At 43.3% G+C, this 23,967-nt stretch overlaps 2 protein-coding genes across 2 annotated transcripts; both read left to right on the top strand.

The window, feature by feature from the left end:
• The first annotated feature begins 490 nt into the window (after positions 1-490).
• Positions 491-3,695, top strand: LOC115162151 (B2 bradykinin receptor-like). Its single transcript, XM_029713173.1, has 2 exons — positions 491-806; positions 1,915-3,695. The coding sequence occupies exon 2, from the start codon at positions 1,922-1,924 to the stop codon at positions 2,957-2,959; it is 1,038 nt and encodes a 345-aa protein (XP_029569033.1). The 5' UTR covers positions 491-806; positions 1,915-1,921; the 3' UTR covers positions 2,960-3,695.
• Positions 3,696-11,753: 8,058 nt separating this feature from the next.
• bdkrb1 (bradykinin receptor B1) lies at positions 11,754-13,958 on the top strand. Its single transcript, XM_029714184.1, has 2 exons — positions 11,754-11,901; positions 12,576-13,958. The coding sequence occupies exon 2, from the start codon at positions 12,590-12,592 to the stop codon at positions 13,658-13,660; it is 1,071 nt and encodes a 356-aa protein (XP_029570044.1). The 5' UTR covers positions 11,754-11,901; positions 12,576-12,589; the 3' UTR covers positions 13,661-13,958.
• Positions 13,959-23,967: the final 10,009 nt, after the last annotated feature.

The following is a 23,967-nucleotide window of genomic DNA, read 5'->3' on the forward strand; positions in this document are numbered from 1 at the left end:
TATCTTGGAGTATGTGAACTGACCACACACACACACACACACACACACACTCGTAATGGATCATTGTTTTGTGCTCTGACCTTGACCCTTGATTGTGATCTTCCTGATACAAATTAGAAACACTTGATGGCTTATTGTTTCACGGCCTTGCTGTTCCCATCTGACGATACCCCACCCTGTTTGAATTGAAGGTTGTTCACAGAGGGATATTTGATTTACAACATGCCTAAAACGTAATCCAGCCATGAATGTACAGAAAATAATTAAGTGGTTAAGGTCTACATTGACACTAAATAAGAGCGTGGTATGTAGACTTAACTCTAGTGTAAGTCATTGTGTGTGGCAAAGGTTTCATTTGTCCTTCCCAGCATTCGTAATGAATTTGTAAAGATTTATTGTTTAAAGCAACTCCAGTTCAGAGTTTGTTTTCTTTCTCAGTAATGCTAGGTTGTGGTAGGATGACCAAAACAACAGCTGGGATGTCAGTAGATATCCAAACACACTTATATCGAGGGTAATTCCATCAAAGTCCTATAAAAAGTGGAGTATGAGATAGGGCAGAAATTATAAAGAAGATAAAACACACAATTTCAGTAAATTGGGGGAAAAGGGAACAAATAAAGTGCACAGATTTTGAGTGACATCACTTCCATGATGGACTCCCTCCTTTAAGAGAATAAATCAGAGCCGACTCCAGGGTAGAGGAGCCTGGAACACTGTACGGAAACGTCTTGACTGGACTGGCCAGACGCACGGCACATCTGGATTTACACTTAGACCAGAGGACTCCTGCTCCAGCCAACAAGGTTTGTAAGATGAAGTACTGCATCTTTAACATTTATAACATAGGTTTGTCACTAATGCAAGAAAATTATAAATGAGTGGAGAGTTATATCACAGTAAATTTGCTGTTCAGATCATATTTAGAGTAAACTTGATTTAATTGCTGCCTCTCCTCTCATTTTCGAATCCAACTTAGAAACAAGAAGATTGTTTATGTTGTCAGACTTTAACAGACAAAAAGGAGAGCACTTTGTAGCTAAACTCTAAAACTCCTCAAACAGATTGAGGGATGTGAACAATAATATGTGGTTGACAGCATGGGGAGAGAGACAGTACTTTCAATAGTCTCTTAATACCTCATATTGAAGGGATTTCTTCTCTATAAAAAAGTAAATTAGGATTCTGTGCACAGATACAGATTTAGATTTATTTTTGAGCAAATAATGTGTGTACCACTCCTCCAGCAGCACAAATGTATAAGATTTTATTGCACGCCTTTTCAAAGAATGTTGGGGCTGTCGCAGCCGACAGTCGCAGCCAATGATGATACTGATCTAAAACAGTGATAAAAAGATAAGTATTGCAATCATAATGCTGAGAATAATTATGGGGCAATGTGGCTCCCAAATGTTTTCATGACAAGAGATATTGATCCTCACTTTAACTTTCATTAATATTTTATCTTTCGCTACCTGAGCATTTTTTATTTCCGGTCTACGTATATGATATTTACAAGAAATGCATATAAAGATATGCATAATGAATAGCACACTGAAACAACCACTTAGCTACTTGTACAGTACTTTAATAAGACAACTTCCTTATGATGACTTGCAGACACAGTGTCTCTGAATAAATAATACAACAAAGTCACATTGTGGAGCAGGGAAGTTCCATATTCTGTTGGGTTATAAACCACATGAGTCGCAGCTCCCATCACCACAAGTGCATGAGGACTGGATGTTATGACACAACCAGCATGAGCATGTGACTAACGTACTAGATTATACAGTAAACTTTATAAATGAATGCCTACTGAGAGTCACCTGTCCAGGAACGGTATCTGCCATGTACCCCCCTCCCCCTCCTTGAACAACTCCAGTTACATTTACACAACATATTTCTCTACAGCTCCAAAATGGACATAACCACCAACTCTACAGACATGACAGGAAGGAACAGTACCAATACCAGCCACTGCCCATTCGCTGAGGGGTGGGACTGGCTCCACACCATGCAACCGGGCTACATCCTGGCCATCAGTGTCCTGGGGATTCTAGGTAACGTCTTTGTCCTGTTGGTCTTCTGCCTGCATAAGAAGGCCTGCACCGTAGCAGAGATCTACCTGAGTAACCTGGCCGCCGCTGACCTGCTCCTGGTCTCCTGCCTCCCCTTCTGGGCAGTCAACGTGGCCAATGGCTTCAACTGGCCCTTCGGCCCCCTGCTGTGTCGCCTGGTCAACGTGGGCATCAAGATGAATGCCTACTGCAGTATCTACTTCCTGGTTCTGGTCAGTGTGGACCGCTATGTGGCGCTAGTTCATACGATGAGCCACGGGAGGATGAGGAGGCCCTCCTACGCCAAGCTGGGCTGTTTGTTAGTGTGGGGCTTCGGGCTGCTCCTGGGCACCCCGACCATGCTCTTCAGAGCGGTGAAGTGGTTTCCAGACTTCGAGGTGACCGCCTGCTTTCTGGACTACCCCAGTCCCAAGATGGAGCTGGTGTTCAACGTGACGCTCATCGTGTTTGGGTTTGCCATCCCTGTGTCGGTGATCTCCTACTGCACCTGTCAGATCATCCAAGCCCTGAAGAACCAGGCCATGGAGAGATTCAACACGGAGCACACGGAGAGGAAGGCTACTTTGCTGGTGCTGTCTGTTCTCCTGGCCTTCCTACTCTGCTGGGTGCCATTCCACCTGGTCACCGCTCTGGATGTCCTCCTGAGGGCAGCAGACATCTCAGGCTGCAACCTCAGCAACAGTCTGGATATCTGCAACCAGGTGTTTACCTACCTGGCCTTCTTCAACAGCGTGCTCAACCCAGTCCTCTACGTGATTGTGGGGAAGAACTTCAGGAAGAAAGTAATGGAGGTGTTCGAACAGTTGTCTATGAGGAAGAAGATGGCCACTGGGTCACAACGGTCACAGCTGTCTTCCACGCTCAAAACGCTGGCTTGAGCTTGAGGCACTAAAAGGGAACTAGTTATATTACTTTTATCTCTATGATAGAATTTGACACTTCAGCACCCCGCCCTCAGCTGACTGCATTTTATACTTATAACCTTAATAGTATCAATGTACTTTAACTTAAAAGCCATGCTTAAGTTTAGAATGTATTTATCAGTAATGTGTTATTTAGGAGGGCTGTTTCTTCTAATTCAGTGCAATATATGAATATTGTTTTCTGTGAAATAAGCTGTGTAAATAGAATCTACCGATTGTGTTCTAGAAATGAGTCAGAATTGACTAGAAATGTATATAGAACAGTTGTCAACTTTGTGTTACTTTTGAGAACAATATTGAAGTAAAAAACTAACCATGGCTATCTTGTGGAATCATTTGAAATGCATGTCAATGTCAGACAACCTAAAACAAGACCCAGAGACTCTCGGTGAACTCTGAGTAAGTGATTTATGATGTTTTCTCTGACTAAATGTCTGGATGGCTACATTAGTGAATGTGTCACAGACTTTCCAGTGGTGACAAGTTGTGTTCCTTTGTGTGGGAGGAGAACGTTACTCTCTCTTATTATGTTTTTCCCAAACCCCAACTTCATTGGCTAGACATGTTGTCAGGAGTGACTGTGGTCAGGGGCACACCCCCAGTTTGTCCCCAAAGTATAGTTGGTCGTGCCAAACAGGAAATCAATGTTTTGAGTGCACTGTAAAAAAATATATATATATACACCAGTACCCATTCAAGGTGTTTTCTTTATTTTTACAATTTTCTACATTGTAGAATAATAGTGAAGACATCCAAACTATGAAATAACACATATGGAATCATGAAGTAACTAAAAAGTGTTAAACAAATATTTTATATTTGAGATTCTTCAAAGTAGCCACCCTTTGCCTTGATGACAGCCTTGCACACTCTTGGCATTCTCTCAACCAGCTTCATGAGGTAGTCACCTGGAATGCATTTCAATTAACAGGTGTGCCTTGTTAAAAGTTAATTTGTGGAATTTCTTTCCTTCTTAATGCATTTGAGCAGTTGTGTTGTGACAAGGTAGGGGTGGTATACAGAAGATAACCCTGTTTGGTAAAAGACCAAGTCCATATTATGGCAAAAACATCTCAAATAAGCAGAGAGAAACGACAGTCCAACTTTAAAACACTACATTTTCCGGATTGACTGACCTTCAAGAACTTTGAAAGTTTCTTCAAGTGCAGTCGCAAAAAACATCAAGCGCTATGATAAAACTGGCTCTCATGAGGACCGCCACAGGAAAGGAAGACCCAGAGTTACCTCTACTGCAGAGGATAAGTTCATTAGAGTTACCAGCCTCAGAAATTCACAGAGTTCAAGTAACAGACACATCTCAACATCAACTGTTCAGAGGAGATTGCGTGAATCAGGCCTTCATGATTGAATTGCTGCAAAGAAAACCCTACTAAATGGACACCAATAAGAAGAAGAGACTTGCTTGGGCCCAGAAATCTGTCCTTTGGTCTGATGAGTTAAAATTTGGTAGGTGAACGGATGATCTCCGCATGTGTGGTTCCCACCGTGAAGCATGGAGGAGGGGGTGTGATGGTGTGGGGGTGCTTTGCTGGTGACACTGTCAGTGATTTATTTAGAATTCAAGGCACACTTAACCAGCATGGCTACCACAGCATTTTGCAGCGATATGCCATCCCATCTGTTTTGCGCTTAGTGGGACTATCATTTGTTTTTCAACAGGACAATGACCCAACACACCTCTAGGCTGTGTAAGGGCTATTTGACCAAAAAGGAGAGTGATGGAGCGCTGCATCAGCTGACCTGGCCTCCACAATCACCCGACCTCAACCCAATTGAGATGGTTTGGGATGAGTTGGACCGCAGAGTGAAGGAAAAGCAGCCAACAAGTGCTCAGCATATGTGGTAACTCCTTCAAGACTGTTGGAAAATCATTCCAGGTGAAGCTGGTTGAGAGAATGTCAAGAGTGTGCAAAGCTGTCATCAGGGCAAAGGGTGGAAAAATGTCACACAGAGGGGATGGCTGCCATTTTGGTTAGGAGCCCGTAATTGTGCTATTTTGTTAGTTTTTTTCGCATTGTTTGTAACTAATTTTGTACATAATGTTGCTGCTACCGTCTCTTATGACCGAAAACAGCTTCTGGACATCAGAACAGTGATTGCTCACCTCGAACTGGAGGAAGATATTTTCTTTAATGAGTCTGACGCGAAGGATATACTGCTTCGCGGAGACCAGACCCAAATCCCCATCATCCGCGTGCCTTCTGAGAATTAGTCGGCGAGTGAACTATTGGCTAACCCGGAATCATTGGAAAACAAACTGGACGATCTACGATTAAGACTATCCTACCAATGGGAAATTAAAAAACGTAATATCTTGTGTTTCACCGAGACTTGGCTGAATGACGAGCCGGATAATATAGTGTCCCGCTCCTTTCAAGGAGCGGGACACTAATCCGGAAGCTTATAAGAAATCACGCTATGCCCTCAGACGAACCATCAAACAGGCAAAGCGTCCATACAGGACTAAGATTGAATCCTACTACACCAGCTCTGACGCTTGTTGGATGTGGCAGGGCTTGAAAACTGTTGCGGACTACAAAGGGAAACCCAGCCACAAGCTGCCCAGTGGCACGACCCTACCAGACAAGCTAAAATGCCTTTCATGCTCGCTTTGAGGCAAGCAACACTGAAGCATGCATGAGAGCACCAGCTGTTCCAGATGACTGTGTGATGATGCTCTCCGTAGCAGATGTTTAAAGGTCTTGCTCACCTGTCAACATTCACAAAGCCGCTGGGCCAGATGGATTACCAGGACATGTACTCAAATCATGCGTGGACCAACTAGCAAGTGTCATCACTGACATTTTCAACCTCTCCCTGGCCGAGTCTGTAATACCTACATGTTTCAAACAGACCACCATAGTCCCTGTGCCCAATAAAGCGAAGGTAACCTGCCTAAATGATTATCGCCCCATAGCACTCACATCGGTAGCCATGAAGTGCTTTGAAAGGCTGGCCATGGCTCACATCAACACCATCATGCCAGAAATCTTAAACCCACTCCAATTCACATACCGCCCCAACAGATAATGCAATCTCAATCGCACTTCAAACTGCCCTTTCTCACCTGCACAAAATTAACACCTATGTGAGAATGCTGTTCATTGACTGTAGCTCAGCGTTCAACACCATAGTGCCCACAAAGCTCATCACTAAGCTAAGGACCCTGGGACTGAACATATCCCTCTGCAACTGGATCCTGGACTTCCTGACGGGCTGCCCCCAGGTGGTAAGGTTAGGCAACAACACATCTGCCATGCTGATCCTCAACACTGGGGCCCCTCAAGGGTGCGTGCTTAGCCCCTCCCATACTCACGGTTCACCCACAACTGCGTGGCCAAGCACAACTCCAACACCATCATTAAGTTTGCTGATAACACAACAGTGGTAGGCCTGATCACCGACAACAATGAGAGAGCCTATAGGGAGGAGGTCAGAGACCTGGCAGTGTGGTGCCAGGACAACAACCTCTCTCTCAATGTGAGCAAGACAAAGGAGCTGATCGTGGACTATGGGAAAAGGAGGGCCGAACAGGCCCCCATTAACATCGACGGGGCTGTAGTGGAGCGGGTCGAGAGTATCAAGTTCTTTGGTGTCCACATCACCAACAAACTATCATGGTCCAAACACACCAAGACAGTTGTGAAGAAGGTACGACAACACCTTTTCCCCTCAAGAGATTTGGCATGGGTCCCCAGATCCTTAAAAAGTTCTACAGCTGCACCATCGAGAGCGTCCTGACCGGTTGCCTCACCTCCTGGTATGGCAACTGCTCAGCATCTGACCATAAGGCGCTACAGAGGGTAGTGCGTACAGCCCAGTACATCAATGGGGACAAGCTTCCTGACATCCAGGACCTATATACTAGGTGTTGTCAGAGTAAGGCCCAAAACATTGTCAAAGATCCCAGTCACCCATGTTATAGACTGTTCTCTCTGCTACCGCACGGCAAGCGGTACCAGAGCGCCAAGTCTTGGACCAAAAGGCTCCTTAACAGCTTCTACCCCCAAGCCATAATACTGCTGAACAACTAAACTAATCAAATGGCCACCCGGACTATTTACATTGACCCCCCCTTTGTTTTTACACTGCTGCTACAGGCTGTTTATTATCTATGCAGAGTCACTTTACAAATTACCTCGACTAACCTGTACCCCCGCACATTGACTCAATACCGGTACACCCTGTATATAGCCTCGTTATTGTTATGTGCGTTTCTTGTGTAAACAATTTGATTGATTTGATTCTTTTTTTTTAAACTTTTTTTTATTTACTAAATATTTTATTAACTCTATTCTTGAACTGCATTGTGGGTTAAGGGCTTGTAAGTAAGCATTTCACATTAAGGTTGTATGTGACAAATGTGATTTTATTTGGGTGGCTACTTCGAAGTATCTAAAATATGAAATATATTTAGATTTGTTTAACGCTTTGGTTACTACATGATTCCATATGCATTATTTCACAGTTATGATGTCTTCACTATTATTCTGCAATGTAGACAATTGTCAAAATAAAGAAAAACCCTGAAATTAGTAGGTGTGTCCAAACATTTGACTGGTACTGTATATCATTACGCCTTTCTTTGAGGGCCTAGTCACACCCTAATGCAGTGGTCTGAAACTCCTGATTTAGAGGCCACATCAAAGTCTACAAGTCACATTACGCTGGTTTGCAAATTGATGTGTAAATCCTATTGGAATAGTGATACATTTAGTGATAATATCTAACAATTGGAACATTTAATCACCCACAACTTACATTGATTACTGCCAAGGTAGAGTGGATGCAATTTTTGAGACTACCTAAATCATATAACTGGAACAGCCATTTCATTAACGGGTGCAAAAAGTCAAACTACTAATAGATTGGATTAGTTTAGAAAAATTAATGTTATCTATGTTTGTGTAGCATAATATTAATCAACCCAATGAATGTACATGCAAACAGGTGTTGAAATAAACAATTCTGAAAATCATCCTGTAATAGAGCATGCTGGGAAATATGTTAACGAGGGGAGTGGTTTTGAGTGGTTTTGAGCAAACATACACTTGTAATTTTACTCAACAAAAAAAACTTCGAGCAGAGTTTGTTGATTCCACGTACAATTCTAAGGCAACAAGCTACAATAGAATTGTCAGCTTGCTCAACATTTGGACAAATCAAATCAAATGTATTTGTCACATACACATGGTTAGCAGGTGTTAATGCAAGTGTAGTGAAATGCTTGTGCTTCTAGTTCCGACCATGCAGTAATATCTAACAAGTAATTTAACCTAACAATTCCACAACAACTACCTTATACACACAAGTGTAAAGGAATGAATACGAATATGTACATACAAATATATAAATGAGTGATGGCCAAACGGCATAGGCAAGATGGAGTAGATGGTATAGAGTACAGTATATACATATGAGATGAGTAATGCAGGGTATGAAAACATTATATGAAGTGACATTGTTTAAAGTGGCTAGTGATACATTACATCAAGATGGCAAGATGCAGTAGATGGTATAGCGTACAGTATATACATATGAGATGAGTAATGTAAGGTATGTAAACATTATACAAAGTGGCATTGTTTAAAGTGGCTAGTGATACATTTAATTACATCAGATGGCAAGATGCAGTAAATGGTATAGCGTACAGTATATACATAAGAGATGAGTAATGTAGGGTAAGTAAACATTATATAATATAAAGTGGTTAGTGATAAATTGATTACATCAATTTTTCCATTATTAAAGTGGGCGGAGTTGAGTCAGTATGTTGGCAGCAGCCACTCAATGTTAGTGATGGCTGTTTAACAGTCTGATGGCCTTGAGATAGAAGCTGTTTTTCAGTCTCTCGGTCCCCGCTTTGATGCACCTGTACTGACCTCGCCTTCTGGATGATAGCGGGATGAACAGGCAGTGGCTCGGGTGGTTATTGTCCTTGATGATCTTTTTGGCCTTCCTGTGACATCGGGTGATGTAGGTGTCCTGGAGGGCAGGTAGTTTGCACCCGGTGATGCGTTGTGCAGACCTCACTACCCTCTGGAGAGCCTTCCGGTTATGGGCGGTGCAGTTGCCGTACCAGGCGCTGCTGCGCCTTCTTCACCACGCTGTCTGTGTGGGTGGACCATTTCAGTTTGTCCGTGATGTGTACGCCGAGGAACTTAAAATATAGCTAAACCACTCAACAAGTTCTTTTTACATTGTTTGTTGAGTGAAAAAACATTCACACATTACTGTAGCTCAATTTCTTGTCCTTCTGAAGTACACCCAACTCACAGAATAATCCTAATTAAGCTTTTTTTGCTGTGTGTTTTTACCATTGTGTGGGTGAAGTAATTGTAGCATTTTGCTGCCTGTTCAAAAACTGAGTGGTACTCCTAGTTTAAAAAAAAGAGTGGTACTAGTCAGCACCAATAATATTCTCCCCTGTTTCCCACAGGTACCAAACATTTACTCTCCTTTTGAAGAATGAAAACATACATTATTGCATTCCACTGAGGCTGTGCTGACTTAGTACTGTGAGGAGGGAGATGTAGACAGAGTCCACAGAGAGTGTGCTCCATGTCATCCAGATTAGAGAGAAGGACCATCTGTTACCTGCAGCTCTGTTTAGATGACTGTACATCACAGTGATTTATGTAAAGAGCTGAGGTGTGCTTCACAAGGCAACAACACGCACAGCCTGTGCACTCTCACTGATAACAATATTAGCCATTCCATTCCATTCTCTTAAATCCCCAGTCCATTAGCTCGCCATCCACTTTACTTTGAACCAGATAGTAGCGGTTTGAAAGAAATTAGAGAAGTAGTGGTGCACATTTTTAGTACCTTTGACATCAAAAGCTTTTTTGATGTTTTATAATATAACATTTCACTTCAACATTGACACACACAATCTCTCTTAGGACAGCTCCCCAAATGGTCTCAAACTGGTCAAGGGACCCTCTCATGGAGGGTGTGCTCATTGCCAAGAAGGAGTGGAACCACACAGAAGCCTGGGAGTGGGTGTACTGCATGCAGCCAGCCTACATGTCCATCATCTGCCTGCGGGGCATGCTGGGTAACTCCTTCGTCCTGTGTGTGTTCTGCTTCCAGAGTAGACACGCCACCATGGCAGACATCTATCTGGGTAACCTGGCCACTGCAGACCTCCTCATGGTGTCCTGCCTGTTGTTCTGGGTGGTTGCCTTACAAGAGTTCCACTGGCTGTTCGGCGAGCTCATGTTTCAGCTGGTGAACATTGTCATTTGGAGGAACTACTACTACTGTTCCTCACGCTGGTCAGTGTGGACCGGTACCTGGTGCTGGCTCGGCCCCTGTCGTCCCACGGTAAGGGGAGAAGACCAGCCTGGGCCAGCAAAATCTACCTGGGTGTGTGGGTGGTGAGTGGCCTCCTCAGCCTCCCCGCTCAGTTCTTCCGCTCTGTCCACTTTTTCCACTCACCTGGGGGTGGAGGCGTGTTACATGGCGTACCCCCACAATGGCTGGAGGCTGCGCTACAACCTGACTGTCAACATAGTGGGCTTCCTGGTTCCTGTACCTATTGTGTCCTTCTGCAGCTACCACATCATCAGGGTGCTCCGGGACAAAGAGACGAGTAGGATGAGGAGCACAGCGGCAGGCTGGAAAGGAGAGGAAGGCTGCCCACCTAGTACTCATCGTCCTGGCCGTATTCATCCTCTGCTGGCTGCCTTACCAGGTGGTTATGTTCCTGGAGACCCTTTATCATTACGAAGTCATATCTGGTTGTGGCTTGGTGGATGCATTAGACATCAGCACTCAACTGGCTACCTACTTGGGCTACAGCAACAGCTCACTGAACCCTTTCCTGTATGTGATTGTAAGAAAGACACATATTATTACCTATAGCCCTCAAACTCATCTCTGGACCTTGAAGCAAGTGCCACCACCTTTTTCTCCCCAATTTCATGATTACGATCTTGTCTCATCGCTGCAACTCCCCAACTGGCTCGGGAGAGGCGAAAGTCAAGTCATGCGTCCTCCCGCCTAACTGCGCTTCTTAACACCCGGATCGAACTACAGGCTGTAGTGATGCCGCAATACTGCGATGCAGTACCTTAGACTGCTGAGCCACTATGTCACATATTGTTCCCCTCTAGTCAAGGACTGATTTAGATCTGGGACACCAGGATGGTGCAATTAATTATCAGGTAGAACAGAAAGCCAGCAGGCTCTGGACCTCATAGTGTAAGAATTGAATGCCCCTGACCTATAGCATGGACCTACAGATGTAGCATCTTAATTTGACCTATATAAGCAAAAATAATCCTTCAGCAAGATGATTTGAAGGTTTAGTCCATAATGTTGCTTGATCGGTGGTTAGGCTGTTAGCTAACAAAGCTCATCTGCGGTGCAGGAACATTTTTCAGCAACAAAAGAGTGATCAAATTAAGATCACTCATAATGAAATATAAACAGAGGGTATTCAATTATTACCTTTAAATCTACAGGAGAGAAAAAAAATCATGGATTAAGCTAGCTACTTGGCCCTGGGCCTGTGGTTATGTGTATGTGTTATTACACAGTGCCAAAATTCTAAAATAAAGGTGTTTGTACCACTGGAGAACAAGTCGTTCGCTTCACAAAATACATGTTTTCTCTCTTTGAGTATTCATACATTCTGACCTGACCTTCAGGCGAACTGAAACTGGCTTATAAACAAGTTGAAATACACGGTCGGACAAGGGTGTGGAAGAATGTTGTATACAGAACCAAACTTTCCAGCACATCTCTCCCTAACTCAGTGAGAAGCTTAAAGACGAACAACACTACATGGTCTACTGGGTTGGTGTGTGGGATAAACTGCAGTGTTTTCTTCTCCTTACTCAAATAGATTTTCACACGATTGGCACAAGGTAAGCGATTTCTTACAAATGCATATTTTAACAAATGTTCCTTGGGATGACATTCAAAAAGTTGGCTTCGTGAGTCAGGCTTCTGAATAAAGTAAGGGTATAGAGACAAAGTAATTTAGTACAAATTAATACTGATAGACCAAAAACCCTGAGACAGACACTTTTGAGGTTATTCAACTTGACAAAAAGAAAGCCTTATTTATTTGAACAGTCATATATCTGTACGTTAAGGACGTTCTGCTCAGAGTTGCAACTGATAAATGGCAAAGCAAAAAAAATTGTAGGCTGTTATATGAGTTACTAAATCACATTTGAAAAAAAGTGATCAATTAGTTGAAGTCAAGTCTTTATCAAAACATCATGCTTAAATCCCACTTTTGTCACACAACACCAGAAATACTAAAGTTGTTGTTGGATTCAGCATATTTATGCAACCACAGCTAATTGGTTGATGACCTTTCAAGAGAGTTTGGACTCTTTAGCGTTAAGTTTTGATAGATATCTAGCTTTGATGAAGACGGTCTGGAGATTGATTATATAATCGTTTTTTCTTTGGCTTCAATTTCCATGCACACATAAAATATTAAACTTGTGTCACAATATTAAGATGAATATTGTTGATTAGTGGATAATACACTCAGATATTACATTTTGACATTTTCTTATGACAACAGAGCTGGTGGTCTCCATGGCTATGCTCCTGTCAGAAAACAACAGGTCTTTCCTTCCCACCCCTAAGACTCCTCTCCACAACACCACAGAATGGATCCTGGTCCACAGCATCATCCCTCCCTACATCTTCACCCTGTGTGTGACGGGGCTGCTGGGTAATGGCTTTGTCCTGCTGGTCTTCCTTCTCCAGAGGGAGCAGTGCTCCGTCCCAGAGATCTACCTGGGAAACCTGGCCCTGGCTGACCTGCTCCTCCTGGCCTGCCTGCCCTTCTGGGCCATGAACATCCTTAATGACTACAACTGGCCTTATGGAGACTTCCTGTGCCATGTAGTCAATCTGTCTATCACTGTCAACTTCTACACCAGCATCTACCTGTTGGTGATGGTGAGCGTGGACCGCTACTTAGCGCTGGTGAGGACCATGAGGGCCAGGTGGCTGAGGAGGAAGCGCTACGCACGAGCGATATGCCTCATACTGTGGCTGTTTGGGCTGCTGATAGGGGGTCTAACTTCGCTTCACAGAAAGGTGACGTTCATTGAGGAATATCGGACAATGGCGTGTATTCTGGAGTATCCTGACCACTCTGGGGAGTCTTGGAAGCTGGCCCACAACCTCCTGTTGAACATAGTTGGCTTTGTTGTACCTGTTGTGGCGATTTTTTCCTGTAGTTGTAACATTATCAGAGCCCTGAGGAAGAGGAGGAACAGTGTTTACATAGAGGGTGGAAATGACAGGAAGGCCACAGTCCTCGTTTACGCCGTGACGCTGCTGTTTTTTGTATGTTGGAGTCCCTTCCAACTCTTCACCTTACTCGATATGCTGTGTGATGCAGAGGTCTTGGATGAGACGTGGCATTATACACTGGACATTGGTACCCAGTTTTCAACCTACCTAGCAATTCTGAACAGTAGCCTAAATCCTCTGTTGTATGTATTTTCTGGTCAGTATTTTAGGAGGAAAGTTAGCACCATCTACAAGAGAACGAAGAATCGCAGGAGATCTGATACAATGGCATTTCAGCTTTCAATTGTATCAACCTACCTCCACAGGACTGATCAAATCAAACCGGTTGTAATACAGACATGAGTTCCTGCATTTTCCTGCACATTTGTTTGATATCATGTAGTTATTTCACACTAAATTGCATTTTCAATGTTGAATTACACAATGTAGCCACATAAAATGTGTGCAATCTTGAACTACATTATGTAGGTCTATAAGGTTTAGATTGTGTAGGAGATATGTTTATGGGCACGGAAATTATCGTCTCAAAAGTGAGATAATGGCGATAGTTTATGAAGCGTATATTGTGATATAAATACTATGCATGCCAGTCTCTCTTGGCTAAGAGTTGATGAGAGACTGACTGCATCACTATTTTTTATAAGAAACATTGTGTTGAAAATCACAAATTGTTTGCATAGTCAACTTACACTCAGCTCTGATAACCACACTTATCCTACCAGACATGCCACCAGGGGTCTTTTCACAGTCCCCAAATCCAGAACAAATTCAAGAAAGCGTACAGTATTACATAGAGCCCTTATTGCATGGAACTTCCTTCCATCTCATATTACACCTCTCAACACCTCTCCCCTATTTGACCTAGATAGTTTGCGTGTATGCATTGATATGTAGGCTACGTGTGCCTTTAAAAAATACATATGTAGTTCTGTCCTTGAGCTGTTCTTGTCTATTGATGTTCTGTATTATGTCATTCTGTATTATGTTTCATGTTTTGTGTGGACCCCAGGAAGAGTAGCTGCTGCTTTTGCAACAGCGAATGGGGATCCTAATAAAATACCCCAAAAATATCACAATGTCACCTGTCACAATGTCACTTTTAATGCAAATGTTTACTTTTACAGACCTTTTTCTGAGACAAGCAACAGAGATTGTATGTTCTAGCAGTGAAGATCACGGGGTGATCTTTTAATGTTTCCTGTGTGTGTATGTGTGTTACACCATTCTAGATTGCCCCAAAACCTTGTCTTGTCACAATAAATTATGGCCTAACGCCTAAACAGTGTATGACATTTCTCTCGCCAGTACCCACATTTACTGTACCTCTACCATTCTTCTTTTCAATAAAGTTATTTAATACATATGAGGAAATGTCTCCTGTGTGACATTGGAGAGAATACTATTTGTATCTTGACACAAATAACAATGATTCCCAAGACACCTATAGGAATAAATGTATAGTTATTTAATGATCATTTTACAAGACCAAAGTCAGGAGAGGTGTCTGCCTAGCTATGCTCTTTTGCTTTCTAGACTGGTTCTGGTTGCTCATGTTTGTATATATAGTTTGTTAACTTGAGTGTATGACCACCCACATTCTATAACTATTTGCATGTGTAGGTCTAGTAGTCCATTTTGAGATGTCAAGTCGTTGTTCACACCCAGGAGACCCAACGGAGAGAAGTTCCAAGTTATAAACTGCAGATGAGCCAACGTCATGTTTGTTGCTATTCATAATAGTTATGGTTTCTGCACCACAGTGAAGTTTACACAATAGCCTATGAAAACATCTTTACAGTGACAAAAGTATTGTTTCAGGTCACACTTTATTTGGATAGTCTGGATAATCAATTTGTTGATAAGCAACTGCTTGCTAAGATTACGGTCAGGGTTAGAATAAGAGTTAGGATCAGGGTTAAGTTTAGGGCTAGGATTAGTGTTAGTAGATAGTTAGTCCATTTGTAGATGCTCTACAGACTATCCAAATAAAATGTTACCCAAAAGTCACCTCTTGGAAAACCAACTCTCCTCTTTTGTGTGCTTAAACGTATACATACGATTTATGAACCGCAAACCACCCATGTATAATTGTTGAGTTCACCATTCACTCGTCTGCCCAGCACACAGTTCTCTCATCTGCAGTGCTGCTCTCATGTGATAACTCAGAGGGAATTTAACAGAGACAAAGAAATGCTAGAGACTAACATTGTTTGACATTCACTTCAGGATACTAAGCTCAACAGTCACATCTTTGACCATGAGAGAATGCAGGTTCTAGAGCAAAAACCATGAAATTCCTAGTGAATTCTTGGCTTATAAAATAATTTATGATACTGAGTGTTTCTTGCATTTTTTGGGAGGAGCTGCGCCATTTGTCATTGTGCACAGGCAGTGGTGACCCATCATTCAAGGCTCTGCCCCAACTGTTTTGAGCCTGTTTTGCATGTTATTTTGGCATTAAAACATGTCACATATCAGTTTGCAAACAATGTAAAGAAAAAAATATATATATCATTGAGTTAATAAAGCCGCATACAAACAAGATCTCTTTTTTGTTTTCTTGAGTAAGGCAGCTCCAAAATGCAGGTGTTTCAGCCTAGCTCAGTGCTTTCTGTGGTGGCGGGGAAAGCCAGCAGAAAATACGGAGCGTTGAGCCGTGATTGGCTCAGTGTTCTGTCACTCATGGGGACACTACACCACCGCCAAGTCTAAGGGTAGAGCTAGAAAATTCTAGCCCCTTGGGTCCTGCCATAGAGTTACAGTACATTAGAAGTGCCCACCCAAGAAGGCTCAAGGTCATTGGCCACAGTTAAAATGACTTCAAATCACGTTATATGTACAGTAGCTTTGATTGGACTGATCATGTCAACATCATACTTTCAAAATCCTAGCTAGCAGTCATCATCATGAATCAAGTCGACAATCTACTGGCAAATCCTTTTTAATCCTTGTCAAATGAAGAGAAATAATAGATAAAACATATCGGTGCTCATCGGCCATTGAACATAAACATTACACAACAAGTTGGAAATCACAAATTCAACAATGAGTAGTTTGGAAGGAATCAGTGACAGTGGCTAACTGCAAGCTTTGCAAAGCAATCACTAACCTGCTATTCAGTGGAGTGGCTGTGTGGTCCCAAATTTGGGATTAGGGGGCTCTTTCCCAGTTTAAAATGATAAACATTGAACATTGGCCATGCTGTCAATGAAGCATGATTTGTGCCGCACTCAAAAACAACTGTTAACTCGGAACTGTGAAAACTTGACTTCAGTGAGTTCAAGACACCTGGAAAGTCGGGAATAAACGAGCCCCGACTGGCAAAATACATTTTGAACGGTCATCCAACTCGGAATTGTAAATCCGGCCTCATTCTAGTGCTACAACCTGAAGATCAATGACGTCATCATGATTCGACCTTGTTTTTTTCCCTGAGTTTCCAGTTGTCTTGAAAGCACCATAAATTCAGAGAATGCCAGACTTTGATGACAAAATTTGCCCATGAAAGACCGCCGCACCACCTTCCTGTTCAAGTGAGCACAAAAATGTATTGTATGCTGCTGCATAAATGATGTAATATTCCAGGGAGATATGTATACTGTAGCTAAGAAAGTAATACTAAGTGTATGTTGTGTAGTAAGCTGTTAGTAGCACATGTGCCTCACCCTAATAACTTGGTCCCCTTTGCCATCATAATTTAGCTTACTGTGCTGACTTGGTGGTGCAAGTGTAGCCTATAATCTGTTTTAGAGAAATGTCAACATTGAATATTGTAAGAGCTTTCATTGTCTACTTATATGCCCCCTTTATTTATCCTACGGTTCTGACTTGGTGTACAGGGAGAATACTATATGAACGGCCCATGTTCTGAATTATGTCGCAATACATTTCAAAAGTGCTAAACAAATAGCTATATTGACTACGTCCGTCCTAGCTCGCTCATTGTCTAAATCAAAATGACAGATTGCCTCTTATCCGCTTGTCGTCCCCTTATGCCAGTTTGTACATCTCATATGTCATTAGAAACCACATTTATTTAAGCAAGTCAGCCATATCAGCTATGTTTTTTTAAAAGGCAGTAAATGAGGCTGAATGAACTGTTTCGCTGCCAGACAAGGCTCTACTGACAGCCAGTTGTAGCAATGGTAAGATGTTGGGACAGCTTTATGTAGGCCCTAACAGTTTCTGGGCACCGTTTGTCACCGTTATAGTGCAATTCATGTATTGTTCAGGGTTGTGTTGTGCAGTGGCTTTGCATGCATCCCACCATATTTTTTGTTGTTGTTGCCCCACCAAGATGTACATGCTAAAATCGGCACTGTCCACAGGTAATATGCATGTTTGTAAATAATATGTAAATAAAGTAAAATACTAATCAAAACATTATTCACAGGAATACCCCCGTTGGACATTCACCACACGAACGAGGGAATTTTGAGGAAAACCATTAAGCAAATTATTTTTGTTGAAGGAGCGAGAAAGTTGGCAGCTAAACAAATAGTGTGAGAGCAAAAGTAAAAAAACATCCAGGAGAACAATGTTACCAAATACACCAAATCATTATCATTTCAATCTCTGTCGACCACTGTTGATAACGTCTGACATGAACTTGCATAATTAGGCATGTGTCCTCTCCACATCTGCCACATACTTTACATAGCCTACAAGAAAACTCACACGTCTCTTCCCTTTCAGTTTACAAGACATTGAGGTGGGATTTTAAATCAAGTTAGGGGTTGACATAATTGCTAAATGAGTTCACCAATCATGTCACATCCTGACCAGTATAGGGGTTATTTGTTATTGTAGTTTGGTCAGGACGTGGCAGGGGGTGTTTGTTTTATGTGGTTCAGGGTGTGTTTTGGGCTATGTATTTAGGTAGAGGGGTGTTTGGTTTATGTGGTCCGGGGTTTGTTAGTCTGTTAGAACATAGAAAATATACTATGTTCTATCTAGTCTTTTGTATTTCTATGTGTAGTTAATTGGGGTTGGACCTTCAATTGGAGGCAGCTGGTTATTGTTGCCTCTGAGGGTCCTATAATTAGGAGTTTGTTTTTCATGGGTTTTTGTGGGAGATTGTGCTTGTTTTGCCTGACAAGACTGTCAAGTTCGTTTGTGTTTTGTATACGTTATTTGTGTTTGCCTTCTTCACCAAATAAAAAGATGAGTATATATTTTCCCGCTGCGTCTTGGTCTTTACCCTACGACAACCGTGACAAATCATCAGTGTTGTCTCAGTCCCCATTTCCAACAGGGTGCTAAGCAAGATGCCACACCACCCACGGAGATCCTATTCAATTATTCTATAATGATTCTGGATGTAATTCCATCTCCCCACCATTCACCAATCATTGGTTCTTTGCATTTGTATGACTTTCTAGTAGATCAGCTTCCCAGCAAATGCATCCCCAACCAACCCAAAATTAACCATCTCCAAACTGTATATTGCAGACTTTCAGTTTTACTTATTTTGTGGAAAATAAGTCACCATATATCAGTTAATCTAAAAAAACTGATCTGTCAGACATTTAGCTCAGTGTATGTCCTGAGTTGTCAGTTCTTCAATTTCAATTATGCGCAATCTGGACCATCACGGGTAATTAGCCATCTGGGGCCCCAACAGCTACAATATCCCTGTTTAGGATAGTTTAACCTTGTTAACAGTCCTCAAACCCATCACTTTGTGACGTCTGCCATTATGTATAATGAAAGCTGTTTCTATTTTAATCAAATGCTATAGGAAGGACATTAGGTAGTAGCATCTTCCTTCATGGTTCAACTACGCCAATAGAGAAATGTGTCAGTTGCTCCAACATAAAATAATAAATTATGTTTGATGCAAATGTCATCAAAAACTTCCAGATTATAATTATGTACATTCAAATAGGGTCACATGTGGTTATACCATTTTGTATCTAAAATGACTGAACAAAACTGTTTGATTGTTAAATGACGAGACAGAGGCATTGATGCGAGTAACCAGTCTTGTTCAGTATATTGCAATACATCCGGGTATTTCAAGCACACCGGTAAAACACTGGAGTTGCAGTAATTAACATTTACCAACAGATGGCATCACTGTGCCATCTTACACCCATAACATCTTTCCTTTTATAAAATAGGACAGGAGCTGTCAATTCACTAACAAAACAAACCTAGTAATAATTTCCAACATGAACAGTTTAGTTTTTTTAATGTATTTATTTATTTTTTCTTTCAGGTAACAACTTAACACATTTTGATACTCTCTTCACTTTTATCTCTGTCTGTCAACAATCCCTAATGGGAAACCTACAGATTGTCTTTTTGGTGGCTGGGACAGACGCCCACAGCGTGAAAAGACAGGGGGCTTGTCTGCGAGGACTGCGGGTTCCCACACAGGCGTGTCACCTGACTGTCTAAGGGGAGTATTGATGGGCGAGGGAGCGGCCGACCTGTGATCCCCTGGCTCTTCGCCCAGTGCCTCAGGCCCCATGTGACTTGCTGGGGTTCTGTCTTTTGTCATGCGACCCCTTTGACCATCAGGGTTCTGAGTAGGTGCTGGCTCAGCAATCCGAAGGTCAACCCTGTTACGACGGTACAGTGATCCATTCACCTCGACCAAGTAGGAGCGTGGTGCCACTTTCTGTACACAGGATCCGAGTCTCCAGAGGCCAGTCCGGTCCCCTGGTAGTGGCTTCATCCGCACCGTTTCACCCACCCTGAGCTCAGGTAAGTCTTTTGCTGATTTGTCATAGATGAACTTGGAGACCTGTCTTCTGTGACGTAGCTTCACCAGCACGTCTGTCACCACACATCGCTCCAGGAGAGTGCTGGCTACTGGCAGAGCTGCTTTTAAGCGCCGTGCCATGAGGCGCTGGGCCGGGCTGCTATCCATGCCTTCTGCAGGATTGCTTTCCAGGCATCTTTGCCCTCTCGCAGAGCTTTTCTGCAGAGGTTCTTTGCGATTTTGACTGCGGACTCCGCCTTCCCATTAGCTTTTGGGTGTCGTGGTGATGAAGTGACGTGCTCGAATTCCCATTCTGCAGCAAATTTTCGGAACTCAACTCCGGAGAATTGGGGTCCATTGTCTGAAATTACCCTATCTGGCTGGCCATAGCGGGCAAACTGAGCCTTGCAGCGTTTGATTGTTGTCTCTGCTGAGAGCTCGGGGAGGAGGTCAATCTCCCAGAAGTCTGAGTAATGATCGACTACCAGCAGAAAGTCTTTGCCACTGTGCTGGAAGAGATCTAGACTTACTATCTGCCAGGGGCGCATCGGTAGCTCGTGGGACATCGTCGTCTCTCTCTGTTGCTCAATGGCATATTCATTGCAGATTGTGCATTTACTGACATAGTCTTTGATTTCACTCTGCATTCCTGGCCAATACAGTGTGTCACATGCTTGTCTGTAACAGGCCTCACCTCCTATGTGACTTGAGTGCACGCGCGCCAACATCTCAGGGCGCAGAGACCGGGGAATAACGACTCTCTGACCCTTGAATATTACTCCGTTTTGAACACTGAGCTCCTCTTTGACTGGCCAATAATCTCTGACAGCTAAAGCAGTTTCTTCCTTTCTGTCGGGCCAGCCCATCAGAATCACAGACCTCAATGCCTGGAGTTGCTCGTCCCTGTCTGTGTGCTGTCTGATTTGTAAAAGGCGCTGATCCGTGACATTGAGGTAGTCAGCCTGGTTGATGTGTTCAACATCCACTTGCTCTGTTTGTAAGCTGCACACTGCGTGTCGTTCATGCATGGAGAGTGTGTGAGTGCCTGATGCAGTAGCCCTGCTGAGCGTGTCACTCACATACATCTCTGGCCCTGGCTTGTACACCACCTTGAGGTTGTAGTTTTGTAGGGCCAGTAGCATGCTCTGCAGTCGTTTCGGGGCATTCAGGAGAGGCTTGCTGAATATAGCAATAAGGGGCTTGTGATCTGTCTCTGCGGTAATATCGTCGCGCCCGTACAGGTAGTGGTGGAAGCGTTGGCATGCAAACACAATGCTGAGGCACTCCTTCTCTATCTGGGCATAGTTCTGCTCTGTTGGGGTGAGTGCCCTAGAGGCGAATGCCACAGGCTGGCCCTCCTGCATGAGGCAACAGCCAAGTCCATACTGGCTTGAGTCACTCTGAATCATGACAGGTTTTGACACATCGTAGTATCGCAGTACAGGTGTCTGGGTGACCAGTTGTTTTATTTCCCTCACCGCTGCATCATGTTTTGGGAGCCAATGCCAGATGGTGTCCTTGTCCATGAGCCTCCTTAGTGGCTGAATGTTAAATGACGAGACAGAGGCATTGATGCGAGTAACCAGTCTTGTTCAGTATATTGCAATACATCCGGTATTTCAAGCACACCGGTAAGAACACTGGAGTTGCAGTAATTAACATTTACCAACAGATGGCATCACTGTGCCATCTTACACCCATAACAAAAACATGTGAGAAATGTCTGCTGTTGGACAGGCGTCTGTGTGATTATACAAGGCCCACAAGTTACGGACCCAACCTTTTCTCTCTTGCTGTGAGTCTGTTAAAGGTCTCAGCGTAACAATTTACGTGATCAAATGTTGACAGAGGAGACATAACAGTGGGTCGATGCAGCGGCGTGTAGCAGGCTGTGTGTGTCTCAGCTCTACCTTCATGACTTGGGCCCTGTTTTGGACTATGACCTCGATTTTAACCTTTATTTTAAGCCTTTTCAAGAAATGAGAAATACACCAAAAATGAAAGCAAATCAAATCTTATTAGTCACGTGCGCCGAATACAACAGGTGTAGACCTTACAGTGAAATTAATACAAGAGGTAGACCTTACAGTGAAATGCAACAGTGAAATGATGAATATAACAGGTGTAGACCTTACAGTGAAATGATGAATACAACAGGTAGACCTTACAGTGAAATGCTTACTTATGAGCCCCTAACCGACAGTGCATTTCCAAAAAATACAGAAAAGAATAAGAGATAAAAGTAACAAGTAATTAAAGAGGAGCAGTAAAAAATAACAATATATACAGGGGGGTGCCGGTACAGAGTCAATGTGCGGGGGCACCGGTTAGTTGAGGTAGTATGTACAATTTCTCCTCTTAAAATCTGATTTGAAACCTAACCCTAACCTTAAACCACACTGAATATAGCCAATTTTGACAATATGGCTGTGTTAACTAGTGACAATCCTGAAAACACCAGTAGAGCCATTCCCACAACAGCTTCATCAGTTCCAGAAAATGTATTTGCATGAGTATAATTTGCATGGAATACAAGAAACGGAAAAGGGTACTCCTAGTCAGCTGCACAACTAAACTAAACGCATTCAACCGAAATGTGCCTTCCACATTTAACCCAACCCCTCTGAATCGACATCCATTTAAATCGGCACCCGGAGAGCAGTTGTTGTAGGGGGTTAACTGGGAAGAACAGCACATTTTTCCACCTTGCTAGCTCGAGGATTTGAACCAGCAACCTTTCGGATACTGGCCCAACGCTTTTAACCAGGGCATCCCAACATCCATTTTCTCATTGAACCATTGGAGTAAAATAGGTGACAACAAGGCAGAGCACCCAGAGACATCCAACTCAGCGAGGGCAAAGATGGACCCAACTGCAGTACCACTCAATCAGACCAATTCCAACCTGTCTGACTCTGCCTGCATTAAAAATGACTGGGTGGACGGGCACATGTACCCATACTCCCTCTTCTTCATCGTGGCTTCCCGGCTAACTGCCTGTCTCTGTATGTGGCCTGGGTGTTAATGAGGAAACGAAACAAATTGGCCGTGTACCTGGTGAATCTGTCCATCTCAGACCTCCTCTATACGGTCTCCCTGCCCGTATGGATTGAGCTGGCCCTGGGTCGGCCCGTAGCAGCTTCTACATCGGGTCTGGTCTCCTCTGCTGCATCTCAGTGGATCGCTACCTGGCCGTGGTCTATCCTCTCTACTTCAACTGGGTGCGGCAGGTGCGTACTGCAGTGGCAGTTTGCGCTGCATTGTGGTGTGTAGAACTGTCTATCCTTCTTCACAAAATGGGGGTGCTGCAGGACTTCTCCTCCAGGCGGCTGTGTAAGGAGGGTATGCCCACGGCCCAGGCGGACGCCCACATTGCTCTGACCCGGGTGGCTCTGGGGTTCCTGCTCCCCCTTCTCATCATGACCTTCTGCTTCCATCAGATTGTTTTGGCACAGCGCGACAGTGACTCCTTGCTGGCCCGGGAGCGGAGGAAAGTCAGCCTCCTGTTGCTGCTCCTCCTGGTGACATATGTGATGGCCTTCGCCCCCTTCCAGGCTGTTATGTTCCTCAGAGGGGTGCTGGAGCAGTGACGCTCAGGGACCCATACATGGTGCTGGTTGCCTGGACAACACTCAACAGCATGCTGGACCCTATTATCTACTGTCTCATAAGTCAGAGTGCCAAGAACAAGATGACTAAAGTGCTGCAAAGATGCAATAGATGTAGCAGTCGGTTAAAGAAGTGCAAAAACATTTACACAATTACATAAGCTAAGAAACGATTAATGATAAATCCATTAAAAGTATTTTACTATGAAAATGTCATGTAAAAATTGCTTTATGCTAAAATGCTTGTAAGAAGAAAAAAATTCTGAATTGGGACCTGTAACTAGCTGCTCTTGTATGAGTGACCTTACATTGTTAGTAGACAGTAGGCTCCA

The sequence above is a fragment of the Salmo trutta genome, chromosome 25 (assembly GCF_901001165.1).
Source record: "Salmo trutta chromosome 25, fSalTru1.1, whole genome shotgun sequence".
In the NCBI taxonomy this organism is placed as follows: Eukaryota; Metazoa; Chordata; class Actinopteri; order Salmoniformes; family Salmonidae; genus Salmo; species Salmo trutta.